The following is a 27187-nucleotide window of genomic DNA, read 5'->3' on the forward strand; positions in this document are numbered from 1 at the left end:
TGAAATTGTCAAATTATTCATTTTACATTATCTATTTTCGAACTATTGTAGCAAGAATGGCTAGCTCTTTATCTAAATCTTACGTAATGAATCTTTAATTGTAAGCTCATTGGATAGTACATGTCATATCAAACAATGAAATGACTATTATCTGACATATTGGCCATTTTAGGAAATTTTGTCGCCATTTTGAATTTCCGCCATCTTGGATCTGGGACACTCATATTTGAGATTATTTTTTATGATCAATGTTTCTGATATCTATTCAATCACTTAAGTTGACCAAACAGATAATTTGGCTTATATGGGTCTGAACACGATTTGTTAGTAAACATACGAACAGACATGAAAAAAAAAATCGAAAATGTTGCTTTTTTCAGATTAATCTTTTATTTTAAAACTGATAGTATTGATTAAACAACATATATCATATACCAGCAGATGCAGAATTATATTATGAACATTTTGAGATATATTACATATCCATATAGGTGAAACTGTTGAGGAGTTATGAAGGCTTCCCCGACTCGCACTATTTCAAATAAGAAAAAAAACGGCGGCCATTTTTTTAAAGATGGCCGCCAAACTGACATTTGGCAAAGTGACCCGGAAGTCCATCAACCAATTTTGGACACTTTAGACCTAAGGCTAACTGAAAATCATAGTTAAACCAATTCATCAAATTGGTAATGAATATCTGCCTGTCACATGGACTAAAAGGCACGTGGGGTTTTAAGTTTGTGGGACGGCCTTGGGCCTGTTTCACGAAATTTTAACTAAGATAAAATCCAAATTTTAGTAATTTGATCGGATAATATTAGATTGATTTTAGTGCTTAGCCAATCAAAATTGAAGTAGCTACTAAAATTTGGATTTTATCTTTAGTTAAGATTTCGAGAAACAGGGCCCTGAACCAGCCTGAGGTATAATTGACGTTGAGATATTGATCCATTAAATTGCACATAAAATGTTACCTGTACAACTACATTTGATATCTCCCAAGGATTCACTGGATAAACACTAAGACTTGTGATCAAGTGTTATCATCTTCGTTGTGTCCGATGCTGATAAAGGCAGGAAGATTTGGTAAGTCTTTTTTACTATATTTTGGTGTTACTGAAATAAACACAAATTAACATGAAAGTGCTTACCTTGTGTAAACCAATGAGATCTTTAGGAAAAATTGTGGTTATTCTGGGATGTGTTGCTTTGATCAGCCAAGTATTCATTTCCATCCCCGCATACAAGAGCTATAAACGTATAGCAACACCATCTTCGCCAACCAGGACCGACGATATCATCTCCCATCCTGAACAAGAAAGACATAATCAGCAAAAGAAAAGCCGAAAACCCAGATCAGGAAACGACCCGCATGATACAAATTTGTTGTTAAACATTCCATTGTATGGAAGCAGTGTTTATATAAAACGAGCCACAAATAGCTTAACAAATTTAGAGCGACTAGACGTCCACTGTGAGAAGTTGATTCAGGGTGATCCAGCGTATGTGAAAAAGACTAAAATGACTCTAGCCGAACATAAAAAGATCGTCTTGAATCCGGAGGTTTACTTGAGTTTAGCCAAGTCATGTGACAAGCTGATAAAATCACGTGGTTATGTAATGAACGTGAGTAAAGAGGAAGAGGAATTCCCTGTTGCTTATAATATTATCATGCATCATGATATAGAGATGGCAGAGAGATTATTACGATCTATTTACAGACCTTCCAATATATATTGTATACACGTAGATAGGAAATCCCCCATTAATCTATTTAAAGCCATGTCCAGTCTAGCGAAATGCTTCGATAACGTCATCATGGCCTCACACAGAGGTACCGTCAGATGGGGTGAATATAGTGTATTTCAAGCCGAACTGACGTGTATGCATGATCTACTGAAGTATAAAAAATGGAAATATTTTATCAATCTTGCTGGTCAAGATTTTCCTTTAAAAACTAATCTTGAAATAGTTCAAATTTTGAGGGCTTTCCGTGGAGCCAACAGTGTATCTGGCGCGCCATTCAGGTAAGGTTCCTGTTTTTAGTTTACATTCATCTAGTCTCTATACGTCCATCTCAAATCTACGCGCAAGCGAATTATTGAAATAAAATTAAACCATATGTTAGTCCCGAAATAACCTAGTTTGTGTCGAGTGGACGTTAAACCCCATTTCACCCTCTCTCTCCATCTCAAATTATCTCCTGTTTCATTGCAAAGCACATTTGTCTATTCAAAATGGTGCCCTGTGTATTTGCTAACAAGCTGTTTGACTGTTGACTTCTACAGTTAACACAATGTTGTCCCAATCCCGAAGCATTTCTCGCCATTAAACCAGCCGTGAGCAACGATCCGATAGAAATCTAAATATGACATTTGATACTTTAAACGCTACGTCAAAGCGAATACAATTTAAGCTTATATTCACCTTGAGGCCCAAATCATCTGTATTGACACCTACCCAAATCCAAACAATAATAGTTATCTCCGTAATGAGTGACCTAAAAATAAAACCCCTCTTTTCTTTATTGTTGTTAACGCCAGTTAGTAAAACGCAAAAAATTCGAAATGACTGGAATCTTCGTTATAAGGTTTTCTCTTTCTGCAGTCCCCACGCAAATTTATATCGTAAGACCCTGTTGAATTCTCTATGGACATCAACGACGAGTAATCAATAAAATTTGGAGTGGGGGGGGGGGCGTCTTGAATCTCATGTCTGCTCGTTATATAAACCCAATTATATGAATGAACCGTTTTATACTTCAGTGAAGCGTTCTGGAAATATAGGATGTATGCGACTGGTACTCCAATATCGGACATTGTTCTAATGAAAGGATCTCAACATATTCTAGCCAGCCGGAAGTTTATCACATACATTAGGACAGCACCAAAAGCTCTCCAGTTTGCTGATTGGTTAAAAAAGGCAAAGCATCCTCATGAGACGTTTTTTAATTCACTATGTTTTAGTCCACAGTTGAATATTTCTGGGTGTTACAAAGGTATTCATTCATCTTTAATCGATAGTGTATTTGTAAAAATGGCAATAAGTATACCCCACAACTGGTTGTTATAACTACTTCCGTAACTACTTTCTCGTGTTCTCTTATCTAATGACATTCAATTACTTTATTGAATTGTCAGGTATCCTTTTACAGTCCCGTAACAACTTTTGGTCTTCGAAAGAATTATTAGTGAGCAGAAATTCGGCCGTGTATCTGTTATCACTCGTGTTTTCCTTTTGCGTTCGTCGCTTCCGATTCAAGAAACCTGTATTACTCAGCTATCGTAGCAATGATCTCTGTGTAAAATTATATTTGGAATGTGTTTAACCAGCCCTATCACATATGTGATAATGACTGGCACCAATATTGTCCTTTAAGATATTTACTAAATAAAGGTGGCATGTTGTTTGTTTTTAGCTGATATAAAATTACTCTTCACGGAAGGTAATGAAACTTGACAGAATCAGATACAGCTTGAAATTAACATTGACAGGAAATGTCAAAAAGAACTAGCAATATGTCACTTTTATTTTGTCTAAAGATAAAGTTGAAAGAAAGACCAGCTCATTGAGATTTTTAAATATTTGTTCGTTTTAATCAAATGTTACAGGGACGAGAAAGATGTTACTTGAGAGAGAAGCAATGGCTAGATATAAAATATGGTCCACAGATGGCGCCAAGTGTAACGGTAAATGGACAAGAAGTATCTGTATATTTGGTATGGGGGAACTACCGGGTTTAACCAAGGCACCGCATTTATTCAGTAATAAACATCATTCTGATTATCAACCCGTCACCCTTGATTGTCTAGAGAAATGGCTATTTGATAAAATACATAATGAACAACAGGGAAAATCTTCTAACATCAATCTCAGTTTTTATATAAATCAGGATTTTGTAAGAAATCAAATTACTTGAATAAATGGCTGATAGATTTGTCTGGGTTTATTTGTAAAATTACCATATTTATTTTGTCGATTGCTGTTGACTCGTCGTTATTTGTTCAGAGACCAAGTCGAAGACAAATTGACCTGTCGATATTTAAGGTAGCGATGCGCCACTGGTATTTGTCGCTGAATTCCACTCTAATATGTTTTCAGATTGATTATTTGACATTTAATTAAGAAGACAAAATCAAAATACCAACGCTAGATAATAACCCACGGGGGTGGTCGTCACCCGAGCTGTGAATTTATGAGACCAAGTATTTCTAGAACAGTTTTTTGCGTAGATTCCGAATCTGGGCGGTGATCAGGCGTTTGAGGGGGCGTTTTCGAGATAAAGGGGGTCCAATGTCTACAATTGGGGGAAAATGTGATTATGTTATTTATATATAACATCATCACCATTTATGTCAACATAATTCCATTTTCCCCTAAATGTAGACATTAAGAAAAGTACATAAGGAGAAGGTGAACAAAGATACATCACCCAAATTATTGAAGTACGAGGGAGGGTGGGGGGGGGTCGAGTAACATAACTTGTGCTTTAGATCTTGAGGTCTGGCATGGACTCAAGGGGCCTGGATTCGATCTCGCACTTGTGTACGTGGTATGGTGGCCTGAACAAACTCCTGTGTTAATCCCCCTACTACTAAAACATGTTATCTTCGTTTCTTATGTTATACAAACTTTAAACTTTATCTTTTTGCTTAGTTCCTAATTACGTTTTACAAACATTAAACATACATTATGTAAGATTTAGATAAAGAACGGACCATTCTTGCTATAATAGTTCGAAAATAGATAATGTGAAATGAATAATTTGAATATTTCATTCAAATAACGCTATTGCGAGCGAAGATATTAGCCTTTGAAGGTTTGACAAGACGTGTGCAATAATTTCAACCACTGTACTGGTTGTTCGAAGCTAAGTCTCGCTGCTCCATCTTTAGTTTAAATCATAATATGGCTGAACTGTTCTAATCTATTTAATATCGGAGAAATCAGATGCCATTCAGGCCTAAAGAAAGACCTGCAATAGGCAGATTTAGCTCTTGCATAATGTATGTTCAAGCAATCTGTTTTGTTTCCTTAAGTTATAAAAATGTCACCAGGCATCAAAACATAGACCACACCCACAAACAGCTAAATCGTCGGAGCAGTTAATATTATCAGCTAAAAATTCATTGGATCATAATTTATGCCTCTAGGGTTAGCTAAACAGAGGGGATTATCTCTAGACGTTATTGTTAAAAATCAACAAGGATCTCCCTTTCAGCAGTATAGACAATTGCTAACAAGATTTCATAACAAAAGAGCATAAATTTGGGGTGATTATCGAAATGTTGAACAATTTCAAAAAGATATATTTTTCATTATGTAAGGAATTATTGTAGCCTCGATTATGCTAACAAAAAGTGTGAAAAACAGACAGACGACTAAATGGACAGACTGAGGCGAGAGCAACATACGACAACATACAATTGTTACCTGTTTTACAGCAGTAAAATTACACTAATTACAGTCATAAACAAGAGCATCGCTTTCGCTGCAATATACGTCCACATTCCTGCTTTGATTGATAAGGTACTTTTTAAAATGAAGAGCATGAAATGTGAAATGGCTGCAATGACTGTAACATGGCAAGAGGCAAAGAAGGCTAAGCGTTGGGGTTTGTTTTGCCAAATTTACAGACTAAATATTAACAAAAAAGTGTGTGTGTGACAACGCCACAGGGTGGGCAGGGCATGCGCCAAACTACATATTTCTTGTCTTTGCGGTATACGAAATAAATATGCAAAGTTCCAAGATGATCCATTCAGAATCGCAGCCTGTAGATGATAAACACAACAACTGGGCGTGGCTCTACCCCTGGGGGTTGGATATGGAACAATATAAATAGTCACAACTATTATTGAAACGATTGATATGCTGAATTTGATCAAAATCTGTTAAAAATTGCAACCTGTAGAGTATTTACAGACGAAAAACTAACAAAAATGGGGTGAGGTACGACATCCCAGAGGGTCGGGGCATGCACCAAATTAAATAGTTGCCAAATTACGGTATAAGGAATAAGTATCCAAGTTCCAAGATGATCCATTCAGAATTCCAGCCTGTACACAAATAAAGACAACAATTGGGGGTGGCTTTGTCCCTTGGGGTTGGACATGCACCAATATAAATAGTACAACTCTATGATAGATCATACTGAATTGAATCCATACCTGTTAATAATTGCAACCTGTGGATTATTTGCATACAAAATATTAACAAAAAGTGGGTGTGGCACGTCACAAGGGATGGATCGTGCACCAAAATCAATAGTTGCCGTCCTTAGGGTATTATGAATAAGTATACCAAGTTCCAAGATAATCCATCCAGAATTGCGGGCTTCAGACGCTAAACACAAAACTTGGGCGTGACTCTGCCCCTGGGTTCGGAACACGCACTTAGGCTATAAGGAATACATGTGCCAAGTTTCAAGATGATTCGTTCAAAATCACGGCCAGTAAACGATAAACACAGAAATTGGGCGTGGCTATGCCCAGGGAGTCGGGGCATGCACTAACATCAATAGTTGTCGTCCTTAGGCTATAAGGAATACATATTCCAAGTTCCAAGACGATCCATTAAAAATTGTGGCCTGTAGATAACACACAGGCACATAAAGAAAAAAATGGGTGTGGCTCAGTCCCTGGGGGTTGGGTATACACCAAATACCAATAGGGGTCATCCTTAGGGTATAAGGAATATGTGTGCAAAGTTTCAAAGGGATCTGTTAAGAATTGTGGCCTATAGCCGACACAAAGGCAGACACAAAATTGGGCGTGACTCTGTCCCTGGGCGTCGGACATGCACCAAACATAATAGAGGTCAATCTTAGGGTATAAGGAATAAATATGAAAAGTTTACAAGACGATCCCTTAAAAATTGCGACCTCCTGTAGGCGACACACAAAGAGAAACTGGCCGTGGCTCTGCCCCTGGGGGTGGGGATACACCAAACACAATAGGGGTGATCCTTAGGGTATAAGGAATAAATATGCAAAGTTCAAGATGATCCATTAAGAATTGTGGCCAGTAGGTGACAAACCAACATTGGGATTGGGATTATCCTTATGGTATAAGGAATAAGTATGCAAAGTTTCAAGACAAACCATGAAGAATTGGGCCCTGTAGACGACCCCCCCCCCCCCACACACACACAGACACACGCACCCACATAAAGAGACAGGGGCGACGGCATAATACCAAATAACCTAATAACCAGCCAAAAACTTAACAACATTGAAAGAATATATTTATACAAATTTCTTTCCACATCTCTAGTCAATACTGAATGCCTAATAATACAGAACAACATGGTACATCATAAAAAATATTATTTAATTCATATAAAATGTAAATAAATCGACATATATGTGTACATTGACTTTCAGTATTCAAATTAGAAGTCTATACTATGTAATACATTGGGCTGAAGGGCACTGGGGTTTTGAGTTTGTTGGACGGCCTGAGGTATAATTTATGTTGAGATATTAATACATTAATTTACACATATGTTACCTGTACAATTACATTTATCTCGCAACGATTGTCAAACCAGTCGGTAGTATAAATTCATATAATTTCATAAATATTATTGTAATTATTTTAGAATCCAATGTTATAAATTATATATGTTATATATATATATATATATACTATTCAAAAAAAGTAGGGGATATTTGATTTTTAAGTGTTATTAAAGTCACCTAATGAAACTGACCGAGAAACAAATGACAAAATGAAATGAAGTTCACATTCATCGATTTATTCCAAATGATCGTTAGACTAAGTAAGGCACAGACTGACCATTATAAGGGTAAAATGATACCCGGGGTCAAACAGCAAAGTTACCACAGCATCACAACCAAGTCAGTAACGGGTAAATCCTCCTCTGTTTGCCAAACAAGCATTGATCCGACGTGGCATACTCCTAATGAGACGTCTAAGGTCATTTTGGTCCAGATTGTCCCATTCCTGTTGCAACGCAGCAGCAAGTTCTTGGACATTGGCAGGACGTTGTTGACGTTGACGTAACCTCTGTCCAAGCATGTCCCAGACATGCTCGATGGGGGAGAGGTCGGGACTCAGTGCTGGCCAAGGTAATGTGGTGATGTTCTGTTGTTGGAGGTAACCTGTAACGATCCTGGCCCTGTGACATCTTGCGTTGTCATCCTGGAAGATGAAACGGCGGCCATGACGTCGTGCGAACAGCACAACATGGACTGCCAAGATGCTGTCCCGGTAGTACTGGCCTGTAACACGCCCTGCAACAACATGTAAAGCCGTTCTTCCAGCAACAGTGATGCCTCCCCACACCATAACAGAACCACCCCCAAATCGATCATGTCTGATGACGTTAACGTCTTGGAAGCGCTCGTTTCGACGACGCCACACCCTCCTACGTCTGTCCAAAAAATCAACAGTGAACCTTGACTCATCTGAAAACATCACATTGCTCCAGCGTCGATTATCCCAGTGTTGACGATCCCTACACCAACGACGTCTTGCCTGAATGTGATGATCTCTCAAACAAGGGATCACGCGAGGACGTCGGGCGCGAAGGTGACCCCTATGCAGTCGATTCCGAATCGTCTGGCCACTCACTCTCACACCAGTGTCTGTTTGAAGACGAGCGCTGATCTGATTTGCTGTGATGACACGATTTCTCAAGGCCAAGGTACGGATAAATCGATCCTGGGCTTGAGTTGTCGCCCTTGGTCGACCTGAGCGTGGTCTGTCCTGTACAGATTGTGTATCACGGTATCTGGACCATAGCCTGCTTATGACAGACTGAGAAACATTCATCGTCCGCGCCACAACCGCCTGTGTTGTGCCGATCTGTAGCATGCCAAGGGCACGTAACCTTTCATTTTGGGTAAGCCGACGCATATCAAAATTTGTTTTCTGGTCACTAAAACAATTAAACTGATGTTTCCACCCTGGAATTCAATGCCACAATGACTGTAACATTCAAAGTCAGAGTCGTGCAAATCTTGGGTTGGACCCCCATGATGATCCCAAGCATCACCTGCATTCCATGCGGTAGCTATTGGTGCGTTTGGGCGTCACATGTAACTGGAAATGTTTCTTCTGTTAGGTTCTATAGTGACTTTTTTCGTAGTCATTTGCATATTTTAGTATTATGCCCCCAAAATCAAATATCCCCTACTTTTTTTGAATAGTATAATTAAATGGAATTCAGTACGTAGTACATCTATGTGTGGTCAAACACCTATTTCTTACTAGTATTTGGGCATAGTAACATTTGTTCGATGTTCTAATCTTTATCACTAATCAGCAGAAGTATTCTTGTATAAATTTTTAATACTTAAAAAAAAACTATGCTAGCCAATAAGACTGGATAAACGCTTGTGATCAACAGTGTTATCATCTTCGTTGTGTCCGATGCTGATAAAGGCAGGAAGATTTATTCCATGTTACCTGGATGAGATAAAATTTAGTAAGTCTTTTTTACTATATTTTGGTGTTACTGAAATAAACACAAATTAACATGAAAGTTCTTACCTTGTGTAAACCAATGAGATCTTTAGGAAAAATTGTGGTTATTCTGGGATGTGTTGCTTTGATCAGCCAAGTTCTCATTTCCATCTCCGCATACAAGAGATATAAACCTATAGCAACACCATCTTCACCAACCAGGACAGATGATATCGTCTTCCATCATGAAAAAGAAAGACATAATCAGCAAAAGAAAAGCCGAAAACCCAGATCAGGAAACGACCCGCATGATACAAATTTGTTGTTAAACATTCCATTGTATGGAAGCAGTGTTTATATAAAACGAGCCACAAATAGCTTAACAAATTTAGAGCGACTAGACGTCCACTGTGAGAAGCTGATTCAGGGGGATCTATCGTATGTGAAAAAAACTAAAATGATTCTAGCCAAACATAAAAAGATCGTCTTAAATCCGGAGTTTAACTAAGTCATGTGACAGGCTGATAAAATCACGTGGTTATGTAATGAACGTAAGTAAAGAGGAATTGGAATTCCCCATTGCCTATAATATCATCAAGCATCATGATATAGAGATGGCAGAGAGATTATTACGATCTATTTACAGACCTTCCAATATATATTGTATACACGTAGATGGGAAATCCCCCATTAATCTATTTAAAGCCATGTCCAGTCTAGCGAAATGCTTCGATAACGTCATCATGGCCTCACACAGAGGTACCGTCAGATGGGGCGAATATAGTGTATTTCAAGCCGAACTGACGTGTATGGATGATCTACTGAAGTATAAAAAATGGAAATATTTTATCAATCTTGCTGGTCAAGATTTTCCTTTAAAAACTAATCTTGAAATTGTTCAAATTTTGAGGGCTTTCCGTGGAGCCAACAGTGTATCTGGCGCGCCATTCAGGTAAGGTTCCTGTTTTTAGTTTACATTCATCTAGTCTCTATACGATCATCTCAAATTATCTTCTGTTTCATTGCAAAACACGCTTGCCTATTCAAAATGGTGCCCTGTGTATTCTGCTAACAAGCTGTTTGACTGTTCACTTCTACAGTGAACACAATGTTGTCCCAACCCCGAAGCATTTCTCACCGTTAAACCAATCGTAAGTAGCAATCCGATAAAAATCTAAATGTGACTTCGATAATTTAAACGCTATGTCAAAGCGGATACAATTTAAGCTTAATTCACCTTGAGGCCCAAATCATCTGGATTGACACCTACCCAAATCCAAACAATAATAGTTATGTGCCTGTGCAAATTTCGTCTTATTTCGAGCATCTTAGTACTAGTTAGGGAGCTAGGTTCAGGTTGTTTCGAAAATCGCGTACAAAATGTCTACTATGTTAAATGAGTGGGCAGTGACGTCCGATACTCTGAACCTTGATTCTTAAGTTGAGGCTCCCCTTCCCATGGGGGTGGGGGATCCGACAAAACTTCCAATGTTCGAGTTTAATCCGACTATTGCGTACAACACGTGCATAAGTCGACCAACTTCAGATGTCGCCAAAAACACTGCTTAAGAACACCCCCCGACCCTTCCTTCCTCCCTTAATAACACCCCCTTTACCCCCTGAGAGAGGGGTTAATTCGACTTTTGCGTACAACATTAATTTTTTCGTTAAACTTTTCACTATTGATCCGCTAGAACATAACACTAACTTAAGAACGCGAAATCCCCTTTATTCCGGATAAGAACGACAAAGGGGGGGGGGGCGTATGTGTGAAATAGCCAAAATGACGATTTAATTCGACTTTTGCGTACAACGATCAACTTTTGTGCATGCGTCGACCAAAATCAGATATCATCAAAATCACTGCTTAAGAAGAATCACGCCCCGTCCTTCCTCCCTGTATACCCCCTGTATACCAACACCCCCACCACCCTTAACGATGAGTTGATTCGAATTCCGCGTACAGCATTAATTTTTGTCGTTAATAATTTCACTATTGGTACACTAGAACATAGCACTAACTTAAGAACGCAAAATCCCATTCTATCTCGGATAAGGGCAAGAAAACCGGGGGCGAGGATGAAATGGCCAAAACTGACGATTTAAGTCAACTTCAGCCTACATCATTCTTCCTGTCTGTGTAAATTTACCTCAGATTACATTTAAACACTCTGCTTAAGTAGATGCCGGATCCATTTTTCACCCCTTAAGACCCCCCCCCCCCCCACACCCTTTACCCTCATCAGAGATGAGTTAACTCAACTTCCGAGTACAACATTATTTTTTTCGTTAAACTTTTCACTCTTAGTCCATGGGTTGGTACGGGTTTTACATAGCTCGGCTCTCGGAGAAGAGAGCGGATTCGGTTGATGACCCTAAAAGCTCCTGACGTCCATTCTGTTTCACCTTAATACAATCCGTAGGATTCGTCATACTCATGATATTCCTAGATATTTTCACATTAAGGACACCAATGAATTGCTCCCATACGGTGTTGTCAATCTACCCACTGAATGTGCCAAGAGACGAAGCCTTTAGAGTTCTTGAAACCCGTATTTGACAACTTTCTACACCACTACAAGTTCATACCAGTATTCCGTTGATATAAGCAATGCCTGGAATCCACATATTTCACATGGGGAAAAACTATTATGGACGCGGAATTCGAATTAACTCATCTCTAATGGTGGTGGTGGGGGTGGGGGGTATGAAGGGGGTGTAGGGTCGTGGGTCTTCTTAAGCAGTGTTTTTGATGACATCTGAGGTTGGTCGACGTATGCACGAAAGTTGATCGTTGTACGCAAAAGTCGAATTAAATCGTCATTTTGATCCACCCATGGATCCCCCGTTTTGTCGTCCTTATCCGGGATTGAAGGGGATTTCGCGTTCTTAAGTGTTCTGTTCTAGCGGACCAAAAGTGAAACTTTTAACGAAAAAATTAATGTTGTACGCGGAAGTCGTCGAATTAACTCGTCTCTCCGGGTGGTAAGGGGTCGTACTTAATGGAGAAAGGAAGGGTCGTGGGTTTCTTAAGCAGTGTTTTTGGTGATATTATATGATTTTGGTCGACGTATGCACAAAAGTTGATCGTTGTACGCAAAAGTCGAATTAAATCGTCATTTTGTTTGCTTCACCCATAGGTCCCCTTTTTGTCGTTCTTATCCGGAATGGAAGGGGATTTCGCATTCTTAAGTCAGTGTTATGTTTTAGCGGATCAATAGTGAAACTTTTAACGAAAAAATTAATGTTGTACGCAAAAGTCGAATTAATCAGGGGGGTAAAGGGGTGTTCTTAAGGGAGTAAGGAAGGGTCGGGGGTCTTCTTAAGCAGTGCTTTTGGCGACATCTGAAGTTGGTCGACTTATGCACGAAAGTTGTTTGTTGTACGCAAAAGTCGAATAAAACTCGAAAATTTGACGTGTTCTCTGATCCCCCACCCCCATGGGAAGGGGACCTGCTGTCCACTCAACTAGCATAATAGAAATTTTGTACGCGATTTTCGAAACAACCTGAACCTAGCTCCTAACTATACTGAGTGATCCGAAAATGAATCCCCTCTTTTCTTTATTGTTGTTAACGCCATTCGAAAAGACTGGAATCTTCGTTATAATGCTTTCTTTTTCTGCAGTCCCCACGCAAATTTATATCGTAAGGCCCTGTTGAATTCTCTATGGACCCCAACGACGATTAATCTATAAAATTTGGAGTGGGGGACGGGGGCGTCTTGAATCTCATGTCTGCTCGTTATATAAACCCAATCGTGAATGAACCGTTTTATACTTCAGTGAGGCGGTCTGGAAATCTAGGATGTCTGCGACTGGTACTCCAATATCGGACATTGTTCTAATGCAAGGATCTCAACATATTCTAGCCAGCCGAAAGTTTATCACATACATTAGGACAGCACCAAAAGCTCTCCAGTTTGCTGATTGGTTAAAAAAGGCAAAGCATCCTCATGAGACGTTTTTTAATTCACTTTGTTTTAGTCCACAGTTGAATATTTCTGGGTGTTACAAAGGTATTCTTTCATCTTTAATCGATAGTGTATTTGTAAAACTGGCAATAAGTATACCCCACAAGAGGTGGCCACATGTTGCTCCATCTGTGGTAGAAAGCGTTCTACCCAACGAAAATTTGGGGAAAAGTTAGAGCCGGTCTAAGAATTTTTCAGCAATTTCCCTTTACATTATCTAGTTTTTAACTATTATAGAGAGAACTGCCAACTCTTTATCTAATATCCCATAATGTATCTTTAAGAATTGAAGGTTTGGTTTAGAATGGATGCTCGTCTTCAGTTGGTGCAGAAACTTAATTTTATTCATAGAATAGAAGGACGAAACGGTCTTGAATTTAAATTTTCTGCCAGGGTTTGCATTAGGGAATATTCTCTCGGAACAGTAACATTTACACTACTCCATTCATTTGCGATAAGATAGTGAATTCGAATGGGCAATCGCCATTATGATATTCACTAAATAAAGGTGGCATGTTGGTTGTTTTTAGCTGATATAAAAATTACTCTTCACGGAAGGTAATGAAACTTGACAGAATCAGATACAGCTTGAAATTAACATTGACAGGAAATGTCAAAACGAACTAGCAATATGTCACTTTTATTTTGTCTAAAGATAAAGTTGAAAGAAAGACCAGCTCATTGAGATTTTTAAATATTTGATCGTTTTAATCAAATGTTACAGGGACGAGAAAGATGTTACTTGAGAGAGAAGCAATGGCTAGATATAAAATATGGTCCACAGATGGCGCCAAGTGTAACGGTAAATGGACAAGAAGTATCTGTATATTTGGTATGGGGGAACTACCGGGTTTAACCAAGGCACCGCATTTATTCAGTAATAAACATCATTCTGATTATCAACCCGTCACCCTTGATTGTCTAGAGAAATGGCTATTTGATAAAATACATAATGAACAACAGGGAAAATCTTCTAACATCAATCTCAGTTTTTATATAAATCAGGATTTTGTAAGAAATCAAATTCCTTGAATAAATGGCTGATAGATTTGTCTGTGTTTATTTGTAAAATTACCATATTTATTTTGTCGATTGCTGTTGACTCGTCGTTATTTGTTCAGCGACCAAGTCGAAGACAAGTTGACCTGCCGATATTTAAAGTAGCGATGCGCCATTGGTATTTGTCGCTACAAATTAAATTTACCACGGCTTAATCCACTCTAATATGTACTCAGATTGATTATTTGACATTTGAATAAGAAGACAAAATCAAAATACCAACGCTAGATAATATCCCGGCTTGGATTTAATCGGATTTAAACAGGCCTGCCACTACATTTTCGTGGACAACAGAATGGCGCGGCGAGCATCATAGATCGATGGAATTCCAATTCCCCATTTCTTGTAAATGAATGGAATTGAACCATTTTGGACTGATATTCCTATTAGAGATTCATCTTTCACAATATTGTAATTTGGAAGTGATTCCTATAACTTAAAATAGCTCATCGGGACTTTAACAGAACAGCGTGTAGAGGCTCACATATTTATAACGGACAATGTCAATAACTACTACTACACGGACCGACAAGTGCGTATTTTTGGTCAATTTAACTTATTGGTCACTTTTTGCAATATTTTCGGCGATTTTGACATACCAGGATTTATTTTGTTTAATGCTAACCTTGGGTCATGGTAGTCGAGTGGTCAGATCACTGGACTCTCTATTAGAATGTGTAGGGTACGAATTGCGAATTGGGCCTGATTTTCAATTGTTAGTGGCGTCCACGTAAACCAATCCTTTATAGTGGAAGAATAATTGACGAAAATGCTAATGTACCGACAAGATTCTTATGCACACGTATTACCAAAGTATTGTGCTGAGGAAACGTTAAACAGCTATACATCAATGCTACCCTGAGCGTTCTGAACTCAATATTATGTTCCGTAAATAACACACTCCTAGTCCATTACCAAAATAGTTCGCTCATACCCACTGATGGGCGTGGTGGTTGAGCAGTCTAACGCGTGCGCTCTAGATTGCAACGATTATCATTGGTACAAATGTCGCGGTTTTGATCGGACAATACACGGGGTCGCCTACCTTTAAAATTGGAGGCGTTCTCTGTTTTCCACTGACAAGTTGGCATTTATTTTAATTATTATAGGCACATGTTTTGAGATAATCACATTTAGTATTCACGAGCAAAAGAACATCAACTTTCAAATCCACACCTTGCTCATGTAATAATTTTTTAAAAAATTGACCGCGTGGTCACGAAATAAACTAATTAAGAGTTGGCGATATGTTCAGGTCCATTCCATTACCAAGTACATAATGCCAATCGACAACAGTAGGTTATTTTAGAGATAAGGGAAGGAGTTTTCTACTATAAGAGGGTGGATACGATGTTAATGTTCAGATCGTATCATCACTGAAACGGGAAACAGAGTTGATCTATTTATCATTCTGATTATTGTCTGACAAAATGTTGAACTAATTAGGTGGTAATTATATCATCAAAAAACTATTAACATTTCCACAGCCACTAGTCATTTAAATAGTGCGTAGTACTATCCTGTCGTGTAATAGACAAGTTGGTGGATTTCTGGACTCTAGTTTTATACGGATATAACAACCGATTCTCGCTAAATGTAAGTATTCATTCAAATGTTATACTAATATTTGGAATTAATTTTATTTGAATAAATTCCTTGCGCGTAGTGGTCTTTAGCGGTGGGAATAAACCGAAAGAGTCCGATAAAACGATCCTCGTCACGGGCAAGTATGGGAGGGGAATATTACTGTCAAAACGTATGATTCAAAACACTCAACTCCCCTATCCTTATTTGCTTTCCTTCCCCACCGTATCTGTACACAGAGATTTGGTACAAACAAAAAGGCCTCATAACTATTTGCTACCCAAGTGGTAGATGTTTTAGGTAAACATTTTGATGTGGTTCCACGATTTAAAGCACACTAGACCATTCGACCTCCCCGCTTCGTCCTTGCTCTCCTTCCCCGCCGTATTTGTGCACAGAGATTTGGTACAACCAAAACGGCTTCTTATAACTATTTGCTTCATAAGTGGCAGCCTTTTTAGGTAAACATTTTAATGTGGTTTCACACGAAATTGCACCTGGGTCCCCTTGGATACGCCTTTAAATTAATAGTAGTAAAATAATGAGTCAATCAAATAGTCACAAATGAAAAAGAAAAAAGTTCCGTGACGTAAATTACATTAACCCGGTCTACTGACTGTGATTTTATATCTTCTTGCTGCACTAATTTTACTTTGCACTATTCTACCTGTTGGTACCCTGTTATAGCTGATGGAATTGACTGGAATTTTTGATCTAGCTTTGTGATTTTTCATATGAATGCATTTTACAGATCCCAAATAGATTTCAAGTTTTCTTGTGAAATTTTATATTTACATATGTGATATAACGTAACCTCTTTGATACAGTACATGATAAAGTATTTAATTGAGTCTATGTGGCAAGCTAAATACAAATTAATTTTTGGTTTCGAAAGAATATCCGGAAGTTAGGGTTACCGTTCGGTTTTGGGTTAGGGTTGTTTTTAAATTAAATTTTGATTCAAATTATCTCAACAGTGGAATACAAAATCGGCTATATCTCAACGTTGCTTTAACTATTTTTAACGAAGATGAATTGCCATCCAGCAAAACAAATCAAGCATAAAATCCAATGGAATCGACAATTTATCACAGAAGTTATTTTAAATACCACATGCCGCTGTCATTTTATGATTTTTAATGGGGTTTAATTTTGTAATGAAACCATCTAGCATATAATAACATTTAATATATCGCATGGACTGAAACATGATACTATCTCGATTCTAGAGATCAATAGTATTCAAAATTCACAAATGCATAAACAAAATTCATAAATACAAAATTTATAAATACAAAATTTATCAATACAAAATCCACATATCCGAAATCCGAACATACAAAATTCATATATAAAAAATACGAAATGCACTACTCCAAAATGAAAAATTAACAAATACAAAAATCATCAATACGAAGTCCGTCAATACAAATTTATCAATGCAAAATTTAGACTAATAGTATGTGGATTTCTCAACTAGGAAACAGTCAGGGCGAATACTTTCTAGAAGTGAAGTGTTATCAGATGTTCTAGACAAAAAAAAAACTTTCTCGTGAATAACACCCGCACTATTTGTAGTGTCAATAGTTTATTTTTATTTTCTCAGAAATATGGTTGCCAGACTGCTATTATTGTTGTTATTGGTGACTGTTGCTATAGATGTTGGAATTTGCTATGACGATGATCACCTGTTGGAACGAAGGGGTAGGGTGAGTAATTTATTTTAATTATTAAACTGAAAAGCTCAAGGATACAGAAATCCAAAATTAGAAAAACCCAACCACCCCAAGCATCAACTGATTTCAAATGAGAGTGACTCAAATGAAGTAAACAGGGAAAGGGTACAGTAAAAAGCATGAAGGCTTTTCAAGAAAACTTTTAAGAATGTAGCCTTTTAATTGATCAAGAGCTAAAATCTATGCTATGACTTTAGCACTTAGTCAGTGAAAGATTAGTATCATTATTGATTTATGTTTTCTTGAATAGGGTCACAGATATATAATTTATATCGAATATGTTTCATGTTGACTCCTTCAATTCTGTTCGTATGTGACGAAAACCGAGGTCCCGTATATACCAGTAGCAACACGTTAAAGTTTGAAATCGAAATAAGAATAGGCCACAGGAGTGGAATAATGATGACATAATGGAACCGTCCGCGTAAAATTTCAGATAGAGACGTATAATATTTAACTGAGCTTTTGATTTTTTGTGACTGGGCCTAAGGGGACTTTTTTCTCATTGGAGGCGGAAAGGTGGGGGGGGGGGGGGCTGCGTCTTAATAGCCCGTGGGTGGAGAAAAGTAGGAAGTTATACCCCATTCCATTCAACCTGTTGATATATACGTTTTATTATGAACTTTATATGTTGGACGGTATGAACAACCAAATACACAATATCATAACATCATTCAGTAGTGAACCGGTAAAAAGACAGCATGGCTTGTAATTAATTATAACGATATAATTTGCCAACCGCTGTGTTTAAATATTTCATTTCCACGTGATACATTGACATTTTTAACCGAAACAGCCCTTTAGTTATTAAATAATTGCAGGCCGCTGTTATCTTAATTCAGACAATAATATGGCAACCTTTGGGTAAATTTGGGAACTCGAACTTGCATAGATATTATTTAAGAGATAAGGAATATGACCCGACAATGGAATGTAGCGTTTTATTTTTAACGAACCAGCCAATGTGACCCACCGAATGCAAGATTTGAATTAAGTAGTCATTTATATTTTCAGTCGGCCTAGTTATAGTAAAAAAGAAAATAGTATAAATAGCAAATAAAACTGTTTGGATTGTTAATGAGAATTCTAGTACAGAGTTACATAAAGAAGTAAATTGATCAATGAATTCTCGGACATTTTTAAAATAGGTACGGTGTTACAAACGGTCCACCACATTGTGTAGATGCTATGGCCTTTTGTGTGTCTACGGCCTTTTGTGTGTTTTATTTAAGTCTGTTAGTTCGTTCTGTAAGAGAAACGGTACACCACATTGTAGAGATGTTACGTCCTTTTGTGTATTTTATTTAAGTCTATTAGTTCGTTCTGTAAGAGAAACGGCCCACCATTACTGTGGAGATGCTATGCCCTTTTGTGTTTTTTATTTAAATTTGTTAGTCCGTTTTGTAAGGGAAGCAGTCTACCGTGTAGTGGATATGTTATGGCTTTTTTGTGTTTTATTTAAATCTATTAGTTCTTTCTGAAGTAGTCCGTGTGACAGTATTAGTTCTTCAATCAAGTTCTGGATGACCAGACTAGTTTCAGCTTCTATTAATACTTTTATTCTGCTTCTAACATATTATGTACAAACATCGTAATGTTAAAGACACCCAGAACTAAATTACAATAGTTGGCCGTTGTCCGGTCTTAACTCCAGACCTGCGTGGCCTGGAGTTAACTACCAGACGTCGCCTAGCCTCCGACTGCTCTCATGTCCTGCCTGGACCTCTCTGCCTATGCCGTTTCATTCTGGGATTTTAAACCTTTCTATACACAAAGGAATCTCAATAGGCATCTGGCTATAATGTATCATGTTTCATATCAGTTAACGTTCAGTATAGTTTATCAGACAAAGAAGTAAGATAAGACATGCCATCAACAAGTTAAAGTTACATAATGACATAAGAATCTACAGGGGTCGGCAGGTGGATTTGATATTCAAATACTAACTACCCTAATTAAAATATAAACAAAAATACGAAAAATAACAATACGCTGATTAAAAGTTATATAAACAAAAAAAAATGTAAATGGCAAAAGAATAAAACACTGGTTGAAACGTAATAAGGCACCGGTTGAAAAGTTCATACATATAATACTAAAATGTTCATACACGCGAGACATTGAAATCACATAATTATGTCGCAGATAATTTTACTGTTCACACACACGAGTTCTTGAAATCGCATATATCACACACACTATTTTAATTTGTACACACGCGAATAACCGAAATCACATCTATATAAATCATTTTCATGGTAACACACGCGAATATATACTATTCAAAAAAAGTAGGGGATATTTGATTTTTAAGTGTTATTAAAGTCACCTAATGAAACTGACGAAGAAACAAATGACAAAATGAAATGAAGTTCACATTCATCGATTTATTCCAAATGATCGTTAGACTAAGTAAGGCACAGACTGACCATTATAAGGGTAAAATGATACCCGGGGTCAAACAGCAAAGTTACCACAGCATCACAACCAAGTCAGTAACGGGTAAATCCTCCTCTGTTTGCCAAACAAGCATTGATCCGACGTGGCATACTCCTAATGAGACGTCTAAGGTCATTTTGGTCCAGATTGTCCCATTCCTGTTGCAACGCAGCAGCAAGTTCTTGGACATTGGCAGGACGTTGTTGACGTTGACGTAACCTCTGTCCAAGCATGTCCCAGACATGCTCGATGGAGGAGAGGTCGGGACTCAGTGCTGGCCAAGGTAATGTGGTGATGTTCTGTTGTTGGAGGTAACCTGTAACGATCCTGGCCCTGTGACATCTTGCGTTGTCATCCTGGAAGATGAAACGGCGGCCATGACGTCGTGCGAACGGCACAACATGGACTGCCAAGATGTTGTCCCGGTAGTACTGGCCTGTAACACGCCCTGCAACAACATGTAAAGCCGTTCTTCCAGCAACAGTGATGCCTCCCCACACCATAACAGAACCACCCCCAAATCGATCATGTCTGATGACGTTAACGTCTTGGAAGCGCTCGTTTCGACGACGCCACACCCTCCTACGTCTGTCCAAAAAATCAACAGTGAACCTTGACTCATCTGAAAACATCACATTGCTCCAGCGTCGATTATCCCAGTGTTGACGATCCCTACACCAACGACGTCTTGCCTGAATGTGATGATCTCTCAAACAAGGGATCACGCGAGGACGTCGGGCGCGAAGGTGACCCCTATGCAGTCGATTCCGAATCGTCTGGCCACTCACTCTCACACCAGTGTCTGTTTGAAGACGAGCGCTGATCTGATTTGCTGTGATGACACGATTTCTCAAGGCCAAGGTACGGATAAATCGATCCTGGGCTTGAGTTGTCGCCCTTGGTCGACCTGAGCGTGGTCTGTCCTGTACAGATTATGTATCACGGTATCTGGACCATAGCCTGCTTATGACAGACTGAGAAACATTCATCGTCCGCGCCACAACCGCCTGTGTTGTGCCGATCTGTAGCATGCCAAGGGCACGTAACCTTTCATTTTGGGTAAGCCGACGCATATCAAAATTTGTTTTCTGGTCACTAAAACAATTAAACTGATGTTTCCACCCTGGAATTCAATGCCACAATGACTCTAACATTCAAAGTCAGAGTCGTGCAAATCTTGGGTTGGACCCCCATGATGATCCCAAGCATCACCTGCATTCCATGCGGTAGCTATTGGTGCGTTTGGGCGTCACATGTAACTGGAAATGTTTCTTCTGTTAGGTTCTATAGTGACTTTTTTCGTAGTCATTTGCATATTTTAGTATTATGCCCCCAAAATCAAATATCCCCTACTTTTTTGAATAGTATATAATATAAATTATTATAATAGTCACACGCGTAATGGAGCAATTATATCCATGTTCTTCTTCTGTACATCGTCGTTGTGGTCAACTGTAGGGAGATACAAATTCATTTTTTTTTCTTTTCTTCCGTCGCCTTCCTCTTGTATAAGTTTTCCGTAATATCAAGGGGTCAGTGTTTTCCGGTAGTCTTATCTTTTCCATACCGCCTGGCCGGAACGGTGCGACATGTGCTATGAAGAGTATTATAACTGCCACCCATGCGAAAGTTTTATCATCTGTTTATCATATCATGGAGTGAACTTAATTAATAGTTAATCAAATTAGCAAGTGGAACAGACTTTAATTAGCTATCTAACGATATTTACATTATTATTTACATGGATAGAATTGAAATTAGGATGTCATATTGTTTTTTTTTTTCTGAACACATTTTACCAATCTTCAATAAGATATTTTGAAAGAACTTATCAACATTAATAACGGTTTATCTCTATAATTTTTGAAACACAACACAAAACAAGACAACACGTTCGCTCTTAATTCTGAGCACGACCCTCTCCTGGGGTTAAACCAATCCCACCTGACTGGGGTTTCACATAAAACTTTTCCCGTAACATATCGGGACCTCCCAATCTATATTATTGGGGTATCACAAAATAATAAAAAAAATCTCTCCCGTACATATCGGGTCATCCCATTATTAATATTAGGGGTATCACAAAAAAACTCTCTCCCGTAAATATCGGGGCATCCCATATTAACATTAGGGGTATCACAAATAAAAATATCTCCCGTAAATATCGGAGCATCCCATTAACATTTGGGGTAATAGACACATATAGACAAAACAACAACAAAAAAAAACTTAGAGATAAACGCGTTAATACTTTGTGAATGTTATTGGGTTAAATTCCAAATTACGATACTGTTAACCCAATTCTAGTTAAACAATCACAACACATTTTACTTCTCGATATCAACCTGTTACTACTTATTTTAAATGCCAAAATATGTGTTCAAAAACAAACAATTATAATTTATAATCTTTTAAAAACAACATGACCCATTGTAAAACAAACAATATATATACAATTTTGTTTTAGCCATTTTCCTACAAATAGTTAAGGACTGTTCCACTACTAGCTTAAAAAGCAATATATTAAATTTAGTAACTACACCATGATATTTAATAAAGCGTGATGATAACCTCTGATTTCCCAGTTAAATTATAATAGGGCCTACATAGCACAATGTCAGGATTTACCGTGGCCTTGGTAGGATTAGAAAAAGACTTACCTTAGAAATAATTCTTTGATCGTCTAGTGGTTATGACTTCAAAACGTTGGTCTGGTCTACGGCATCAATTTATATGTGTCAGTATTGGTTCTTTAATCAGGTTCGGATGACTAGTTTAACATCTTAAAATACTTTCATTTTCTGCTTCTTCTAACATATTATGTACAAAACTTAAAGACTCCATAACTAACTTGTATTGAGGGAGCCATGGCCCTAGCTCGGCTAGGCACGAGTGTGCCAACTCCTAACTAACCTACATTACGTGGCCGTTGTCCAGACCTGCGTGGCCTGTCCTGGCCGGACCTCTCTAGCCTCCGACTGCTCTCATGTCCTGCCTGGACCTCTCTGCCCATGCCGTTTCATTCTGGGGTTTTAAACCTTTCTACACACAAAGGAATCTCAATAGGCATCTGGCTATAATGTATCATGTTTCATATCAGTTAACGTTCAGTATAGTTTATCAGACAAAGAAGTAAGATAAGACATGCCATCAACAAGTTAAAGTTACATAATGACATATATAATGACATTAGAAATGCTATCAAGATCTACAGGGGTCGGCAGGTGGATTTGATATTCAAATTACTTTCACATGTTAAGCTGGCAGGGAGCATAACATGTCATTTTGTAACATCCGGGATGGGGAGGGATGTGGATGGCCGAATGGCTAGCACGTGCGCGCTGTATCATAAAGTCTGCCATTTAGTCATCCCGCGTGGTTTCGATTCGCCGATTGTACGTGGCAAACAGTAGGGTCGCCTGTCCAACCTCGTGGGTTTTCTCCGGATCCCGCGGCTTCCTCACAGTGCTAAAGACCCCTACGCGCAAGCGAATTATTGAAATAAAATTGAACCGTGTGTTAGTCCCTAGTTTGTGTCAGGTGGACGTCAAAACACCTTTCTCTCTCTCTCTCAGTGTGTTAGAGAAACGGTGTATCATATTGTGAAGATGTTATGGTTCGTTCTGCAAGAGAAGCGGTCTATCATACTCTGGAGATGTTATGGCTATGTGTGTGTTTTATTTCAGTGTGTCAGTTCATTCTGTAAGAAGAATGGTCCACCATGTTGTGGTAGAAGGCACTGTTATTGTTTTGGAGGTAGAAGATCCTGTAAAACTGGTGTATGTAAAGCCAGGAGGGTAAGGCATTGGTTTATATTATCTTAAAATAAGATATAAATTTATGAGTAACAGCAAACATAAATGGCTTTTTTTGCCTATGGCTGAGTGATACTCTACATATGTGGCCGAGTTATGTATATTTTTCATAGATACGACCGAGTAAGCAAAAACTGAATCTTGAAGAACATTTTCCATAATGGTTTAATTTTTTATTTATATGACGTGGATTCGAGTCGGTATAAATTAGTATTTTTCCTTAGCAACGACTTGCCATTTATCAGTAATATACTATCAAACATTGGAATAACTTTGACCATATTTTTTACCGTAAATCCCTCCCCGGCGCCAAGGTAAGGTCTCACCGGTCTTACCATGGTATAAAAAAGAGAGAGAAAAAACCCCAAACAAACGAGGTGTTAATAAATTACGCACAGTTCCGTGTAATGATAAGAAATGAATCCGAACCATTAATCAGCCCCGTGTGTTTTTATTGTGAAATTCCCTCGCATATTTCTGAATATTGTCTTCGGCCATGCTTGATAAAAGCGATTTCGGTCAAATAGGAATCCATATTCTTTAAATTCAGCTTATGTTTATTTATTTGGTGTTTTGTTTTTGGTCAAATTTATTTTGTACCCCCCTTAAATTCACTCCAATTTTGTGACAAAAAGTGAATACTTTCCCACTAAAACAGACATGTGTCATGATGACTAGTCACGGTGTCACGGTGTCAGTCAGTGATCTATTAAGCCCTCTATCTTCATACGCTTCGCCCACAACAGTCCCACCCTTTTTCCGACAGGGGCTGACTGTGTAGCCATGGGCGCTCGGACCAACTGGTTTCCTTTTGCCCACATTGCGGTGAAGAATACGTGTAATGACCAGTTCAGTTTTCTCCTGTGATTTAGGCCGTTAAAATTTATGTTTTGCAGTGGATGCAAAGGTGGATAGATATTGCATTTATTTTGTAAAACATATATGCCATTTATTTTCCAATCGGGGCCCATGCGCCTCCGGACTACGTCTAGCGGCCCGACGCCCAGTTCGCCGCGCCGTGGCTGTCCCCTACAAAGTTGTACGATTAGACCTAGGGCTATAATTACCAAGCCGACAACTTTAATTTGCCAGATTATAACGTCTTGCTGCTTCCAAGTTTCTCAGCTATTCGACAAAATGTGACGATGTTTGTATCTAGGGTATTAATAACTTAATTATGGTGGCATGTAACTACCATTCGTAATTTAAGGAAATTAAGAAATAAAGACCCGGCTATATTAGCACCCAACGTTTTGTCGGGACTTATTCGAGTTGCATTTCTGGCTCGTTTTGCTTGATGTCAACTTTATTCATGAAGTAAAAAGTCGCCAACACGCACACCAAGCAACAGCGCAACTCGAAAGCTAGAAATTAGAAAAGTAACACACCGCGATATTAGCGAACCATCATTTTGGCTTACCTATGACTTTTCGGGTTTCGCTTAGGAAGTGTCTATAATCTCTACATTCTAGGTCACATCGTAAATTATCGCCTTCAACTTCAATACTAGACTCTATCACACAGGCCATTGTGTTATGGCAAATTGCACGCATTCAATGTGACTTGGAATGATTGATATAGGCTTCCATACTTATTGACCTACTAATAATTATTGCTATTTTTCAGAGTCATTGAAGACATTTTGCACAAGAAGTAATTAAATGTGGTGATTCGTTAGAATTGATTGTAATAAATATACTAGTATATCAAATTATTATAATTTCTATTCTCATTTCGGTCCGCTTCCATCAACAAGACGCTGTCCCTTGGGCTTACATTCCTGGTTGTCCAGTTAAGTATACGATACTAGAAGAAAGTGAAGGTACAAAACGAACTACGGGTAACATCGGGTAAAATGTCCATTAACATTGATGTGGTATATGGCCGAAAGCAAGATCGTAGTCAAAGTCCGGACCTGGACGTGTGTGTGTGTGTGCGGGGGGGGGGGGGGCTTAAGGTTGTAGCACTATCTGTTTACAACTGAAAAAAAACCAAAACAATTTTTGCGCACTTCAATTTGAAAAAGAAAGTAAGTAGTTATGGCTGGTACTAGAACCAACTCGTGTGTCATGAGTGTAATCGGTCACGGCAAGTCAAGAATTTGTTTCGCTCACTAGGGCTTAGAATGCTGAAGTAAACAATTTAAATTATGCCCCTTTCCTCTATACTAGTCGTCTTTAGTCGACAATATTTTTCAAAATACTGATATATTGTTTTTGCTGTCGGCATCTCCATACATCTCAGCACCCCGCCCCCACCTTAGCTACAGGCATACTGTCCTGTGGCCTGGCCCAAGGATGTAAAAGATATATCACAAAATATTTTTATTTGTTCTTTATTTGTTATATTATTACAACTAATACATCCAAATCAAAATTGATATATTTTTTTGACTGGATAAAATGGAAAAGTAAGAAATGGTAGAACAAAAGATTGCTGATAAAATAGAGGTAGGCATGATATCAATATAACCGGCACGGGTGGATCTACACGTTTTATTTTACAATGTATACCATTTTCATGCAGAATACTTAAACCAAGACATTTACTAAAGTAAACAAGCTTGCAAATTTGTACCAAGATTATAGTTGCCAACCAATGAACTGTTTGCATTCTTAAAATATGACTGTCGGGTCAATCCTCATGAACATCTACAACTAAATATTATATAATTTAGGTTACGTATATTTTGGTTAATTTATTTATAAGACATAATATCATATTCCAATTTGGATCAACCGCGTGGTTATGTTGTAACAAACAGTTAAAATAACGATCTTATACCTAATCGTTGATTTCTGACTTAAACATACATTATGAACGAGCTAAACCTGTCTATTGTAGGTCTTTCTTTAGGCCTAAAATGTTATCTAAATTATTAATTAGACATTAATTAACCAATCCAGATCATAATCAACTCTAGATGACATCGCTAGCCTGCGATCTTAGTGGATTATGAGCCGATTTACTGCATAACTTTCCTTCAGGATTTAACGATTAAATGGATAATCGAGACTATGCTGTTTATCGTACTGACTTTAGTAATGATGATCGAGGCTAGGCGGAAATTTCAATCGCTTAGTTCTCGGTTCGTAGTGGATCAATCTGAATAAAATTTTCAGCAAATTGACTTTACATTATCTAGTTATTA

The 27187-nt window shown here is 38.1% G+C and overlaps 1 protein-coding gene and 2 long non-coding RNA genes across 3 annotated transcripts; all 3 read left to right on the top strand.

The window, feature by feature from the left end:
- Nucleotides 1–1521: 1521 nt before the first annotated feature.
- Nucleotides 1522–3919, top strand: LOC126830488 (beta-1,3-galactosyl-O-glycosyl-glycoprotein beta-1,6-N-acetylglucosaminyltransferase-like). The gene is made up of 2 exons (XM_050560876.1): nt 1522–1993; nt 3612–3919. Exons 1-2 carry the CDS (start codon nt 1522–1524, stop codon nt 3917–3919), a joined length of 780 nt encoding a protein of 259 aa, XP_050416833.1.
- A 6323-nt stretch (nt 3920–10242) lies between these two features.
- LOC126830680 (uncharacterized) lies at nt 10243–14324 on the top strand. The gene is made up of 3 exons (XR_007683916.2): nt 10243–10383; nt 13216–13448; nt 14128–14324. It is a non-coding gene; the product is annotated as an uncharacterized LOC126830680 (long non-coding RNA).
- A 1499-nt stretch (nt 14325–15823) lies between these two features.
- Nucleotides 15824–25748, top strand: LOC126830677 (uncharacterized). The gene is made up of 4 exons (XR_007683913.2): nt 15824–16058; nt 17653–17755; nt 23908–24018; nt 25663–25748. It is a non-coding gene; the product is annotated as an uncharacterized LOC126830677 (long non-coding RNA).
- The last annotated feature ends 1439 nt before the right edge of the window (nt 25749–27187 follow it).

This window comes from Patella vulgata, chromosome 8, assembly GCF_932274485.2.
Source record: "Patella vulgata chromosome 8, xgPatVulg1.2, whole genome shotgun sequence".
Taxonomy (NCBI): Eukaryota; Metazoa; Mollusca; class Gastropoda; family Patellidae; genus Patella; species Patella vulgata.